The 5,000-nt window shown below is 32.2% G+C and overlaps 1 protein-coding gene across 12 annotated transcripts in view; it reads left to right on the top strand.

The window, feature by feature from the left end:
• Nucleotides 1-576: 576 nt before the first annotated feature.
• LOC125045257 (Golgi membrane protein 1-like) overlaps nucleotides 577-5,000 on the top strand; it is a 52,552-nt gene continuing 48,128 nt past the window's right edge. For all 12 annotated transcript variants that reach the window (XM_047642448.1, XM_047642450.1, XM_047642449.1 and 9 more), the window contains exon 1: nucleotides 577-981. In XM_047642448.1, coding sequence (XP_047498404.1) covers nucleotides 827-981 — 155 coding nt within the window. In that variant the 5' untranslated portion in view covers nucleotides 577-826. The remainder of the gene's footprint in view (nucleotides 982-5,000) is intronic.

A 5,000-nucleotide genomic window follows, 5' to 3' on the forward strand; every position in this document is an offset into this window, starting at 1 on the left:
GTAATCAACATGTTCAGTATTATTTACATAATAATTTTTTAATCATTATTATCATAAATGTTATCATCATTATCATTACCATTATCTTGAGCATCATCATCATCAACATCATCATTAAATGAGGCCTTTTGTAATAAGATTGCAGTATCGATATATAAACTGTAATTATATTCTCGAATTTCGTGTCCGGTAGACGGAGATACGTGGACAGTACGACCGTACTTTATGTTAGTCACTTTACTTCCATGAAATGTTTTGGATAAATATATAGTAGCATGTAGTTAGTAGTTTTGTATGTCTAATTTAAATTAATAAGTTCTTTAATCAAATGAGTGTTTTTCGGTTTATCGAATACCGTGTCAATAGTAACCTTGGTGCTCTAAAGCTAAATATATTTTTTGCTTATATATAGGCGTTTGTCAGCTCACTTTCATTATCTTTAACAATAGATTATAAATAATTAGTGTATCTGAACTATAGCTTAAGGTGTTTAGCATCTTTGTCTTATTAAAAAATGTATAGATAACGAGAGAGAGCGACGTAACTGTTCTTCTGGCAGACACCTGTGTTGTCATCTGTGTACACTCGTCCGAAGATATCAATTGCTGGTGACATAGACTTACCTACGTATCATCTTGCTTGAAAGGTCAAACGCTCCCGCCCAATTTCGAACTTTCTGTGACCATCTTATTGCATAAATGTTACATCTGAACGTATGATATAAAGGGATATACTCTTAAGAACAAAAGTAAGGCGAAAGAAAATAGTGGACAGCAGGTGAAGCCAAGTAGACGGAATCGCACGACGTGGTTGTGTGGCAGCGAAGATGCTCCGAAGAGGCACGGGGCGAACTCCCCCATTCATTTTGGTGGGTCTCGTGGTCATTGGGCTCATATTAGCCTTCAATTGTTGGACTCTCTCGTCGCAGAATTCCGACTTGCAACAGGAGATAGAGAAAATACAAGCCGAGGTCAAAATCAGGTGAGAAAACCGAGGTTCTTTTTTCAGGGATCACTGACAGCTCGAGGCCCAGGATTTTGCCCTTCCAAAGTTTAAGAATCAAAAGCGTTAAATAGTGCAAGCTGACTTTGACAAATGTAGCAGAAGTTGACAAATTCAAATTCTAGACTATTTGGAGTTTACGTGGCAGTTCTCGTTCAGTTTTCGCTTTTGCTTTGTAAGAGTCTGGCTGTCAGTCATCAGGCTTATCAAAGGGAGAGTGGTTTCTGTTCTACTCCGAATGGTTATCAATTTCTAAGGTATTTGATATACAGTCTCCATCTGGAGTTGTCATATTTCCAAAGCTATACTGTGATGTATTTATCTTTGCTTTATGTTCAGTATTTGAATTAGAATCAGACTTCAGTTTCAACATTCTCTTTATGCCTTTCTATTTTTCCCATTCACTTTTTTCTTCTCCAGTCATTTTCCCCCTTCTTCACTACTAATCTCCTCTCATATCTTCTCCATTTCCATTCTCCTGCTTTTCTTACATGCTTCATTTGTTTTTCACTTGTATCTTTTCTCCTTTTCTCTTCGCTTGTCTTCTCAAATCTCTTCTGTTCCCCTTTGTCATTTTCTCTTCTCTCATCTCTCCTTTATCCTCTACTCTCCTCTCCTGTCGTATCCTATCCTATTCTATTATATTCTATTCTATCTTATCTTGTTCTGTTGTATCCTACTCTATCCTATCCTATCCTAATCTCTCCTCTCCTCTCCTCTCCTCTCCTCTCCTCTCCTCTCCTCTCCTCTTCTCTCCTCTCCTCTCCTCTCCTCTCCTCTCCTCTCCTCTCCTCTCCTCTCCTCTCCTCTCCTCTCCTCTCCTCTCCTCTCCTCTCCTCTCCTCTCCTCTCCTCTCCTCTTCTCCCCTCCCCTCCCCTACCCTCCCCTTCCCTCCCCTCCCCTCCCCTCCCCTCCACTTCCCTCCTTTCCTCTTCTCTCTTCTCCTCTCCTCTCCCCTCTTCTCCTCTCCTCTACGAAAAAAACTCGCGAGCTACACTATCCCTTCACATCAAACTTCGACTCCGCTCGCCATCATCACCCGAAAAGACTCATAACTATCCACACCTCATACCAACTGAAGAATACATCCGTCTACTTACGACAAATCAACATATATATTTGGAAATATGCTCATACAATATAATCTCCTCATAACATCAATCGCTCTAAATAATCGATAGACAAAAATTCAATGTACTTAAAATTAAAAATACTAATAAAAAAGTTTCTAGTATATTCATATTATATGATAGGAGATTCTAGTATCTTCTTCGGATTCTGAGCTTATCTTCTATTATCTTATCTATATATACTAGATAAAAGTATAATATATAATATAAAATATACAATATAAACTATCAAATCGTGAAAATATAAAATATAAAAGATAAAAAAATAACTCAGACTATAATATAAATAATCTACAGAGGATAACTACAATCTACATAACCTCTGTATATAAAGTCAGAATAAATATGATCTATAAAGATAGAATATAATATAGAGAATGATTCTACGACTATTAATATAAGATAAGAATAATAGATTCTATAATAGAAGATAAGATACAGATAATATACTATAATATAACTCTAAGATAAATACGAGAATATAATAGAATATAATAGCATATTATTTACATAGTATAATATATGATAATATATTAGATTAGATTATATAAGATAAGAAGAAAGCAATAATATTATCTTATATTATATAAATAGTATATAAGATTAGCTTATATTATATATAAATAATATTTAGAGAATATATATATTAATCATTATATAAAGGATTAGATAAATAATAATATGTTAGAATAGAAGATAAGATAATAGAATAGAATAGTAATATACGTTTTTTTAATAATAGTCTAATATATTATAATATATTAATATAATAGACTAGAAGTTAAGATTAGATTAATACTCGAGAAGATAAGAGAATAGAAGCGAATATAAGAGAAGATAATATTAGAGAATATAAGATAAGATAATATGAATAGAATATCATATAATAGACTATAAGATAAAAGATAAAGACAAAAATAAAATAAATAATATAATCAATCTAAGAAAATGTTACGTTAGATATATATATTAAATCTCATAAAATCACAATATACAATGGTACTATTATCTAGAAGATATAATATATATTTATAGTAGAATAGAGATGAAATAGAATACTTTATATATAAGATAGAATATATAGAGCGTATATATAATATATAATATATTTATATTATATATACTTATAGAGAATAAAGAATATAGAGATCGTAATATATAAGATATATATCGAATATATAATCTATAGAATATAATATCTAAGATATATCTCTAATAAATAAGAACGATATATACAATATTTGATACATATAGATATATATAAAAATGCATATAATAAATTAAAGATAATAAAATATGGAGTGAAGATAGATAGAAAATATAGTTAGATCAAGCTAATTTTAGATAATAATTTATATATTATCTAGGAATATAGAATAGATAGATATATAACATATAGAGAGATAGGAAGATATATAAAGATAGAGATATAGTAGATAAAGAGATGGAGAGGATATGGCGATGGATATGGAGGATATAGAGATGAGAGATGAGAAAGAGAGATAGATATATTATATAGATAGATAATAAGATGGAGGAGAGTGTAAGGGAAGAATGAAGAGGTGAGAGGGGATAGGGAGAAGATAGAAATAGTAAATATAGATAGTTAGAATTGAGATTAATATATATATAAAATTTAAGAGATCTATATATATTAAGGTTAGAGATAGATTGAAGGATATGAATGAGATAAATAATAAAATATAGAATAAGTAGAGATAAATATAGAAGAAGGTTTAGAAGAAAGAAATAGAGAAAGATAATAGAGTAATTAGTAGAGTGGGAGAGAGTAGAGGGGAGAAGAAGAGGGAAGAGGAAGAGGAAGGGAGAAGAGAAAATATAGAAGAGAGAAAGAGAGAAGAGAGAAGACGAATATAGATGAGAGAAAAAGAGAGAAGAGATTGAGAGAAAGAGAGAGATGATAGGGAGAGAGGGCATGAAGAGATTGAGAGAGAGATAGAGAGATAGATGAGATATGGAGAGATGAGAGAGAGAGAGATTGAGAGAGAGAGAGATTGAGAGAGAGATGAGATTGAGAGTGAGATAAGAGATGATATATAGAGAGATTGAGAGAGAGAGAGATTGAGCGAGAGAGAGATTGAGAGAGAGAGAAGATTTAAGAGAGAGGGAGAGAAGAGAGGAGGAGAAGAAGAGAGTTAGAGAGAGAGAGGGAGAAGAGGAGAATGAGAGGGAAGAGAGAGATGATGTTAGAGAGAGAGGAGAGAGAGAGAGGGAGAGAGAGAGGGAGAGTTGGGGGGGGGGGGGGGGGGGGGGGGGGGGGGGGAGAGGGGAAGAAGAGATTAGAGAGGAGGAGAGGGAGAGATGGGAGATAGAGGAGAGGGAGAAGAGATATTGAGAGAGAGAGAGAGAGAGATAGAGATAGGAGAAGATAGAGATGAGATAGAGATATATGGTAGAGATAGATAGAGAAAGAAGAGAGATAGAGGGAGAGGGTAAGAGGAGAGAAAGAGGGAGAGGTGATATATATAGATATAGATATATATTATATAGGATAGAAGATATAGTAGAGAGGGGGTATAATAGTATAGATATATAAAAAATATATGGATAGAGAAATATTAAAAAAATATGGTAATACAAATATCTAGAATCTCTCATATCATATATTATAATCTATATATTATAATGATATATATATATAGATATGAAGAGAGATATATATAGATAGAAAATATAAGAGAATATATAGAAGAAGACATAGATAGAAACAGATATAAGATAGATTGAGTGTCTTATTTGTAATTATTTATTTATATATATATTCATAAATATATATATGCGGGGGATATAGATATACGATATATATCTATGTGCTTTATTTTATTACTTTTCATTTCTTTATTTATT

Source organism: Penaeus chinensis, chromosome 37, assembly GCF_019202785.1.
Source record: "Penaeus chinensis breed Huanghai No. 1 chromosome 37, ASM1920278v2, whole genome shotgun sequence".
NCBI lineage: Eukaryota > Metazoa > Arthropoda > Malacostraca > Decapoda > Penaeidae > Penaeus > Penaeus chinensis.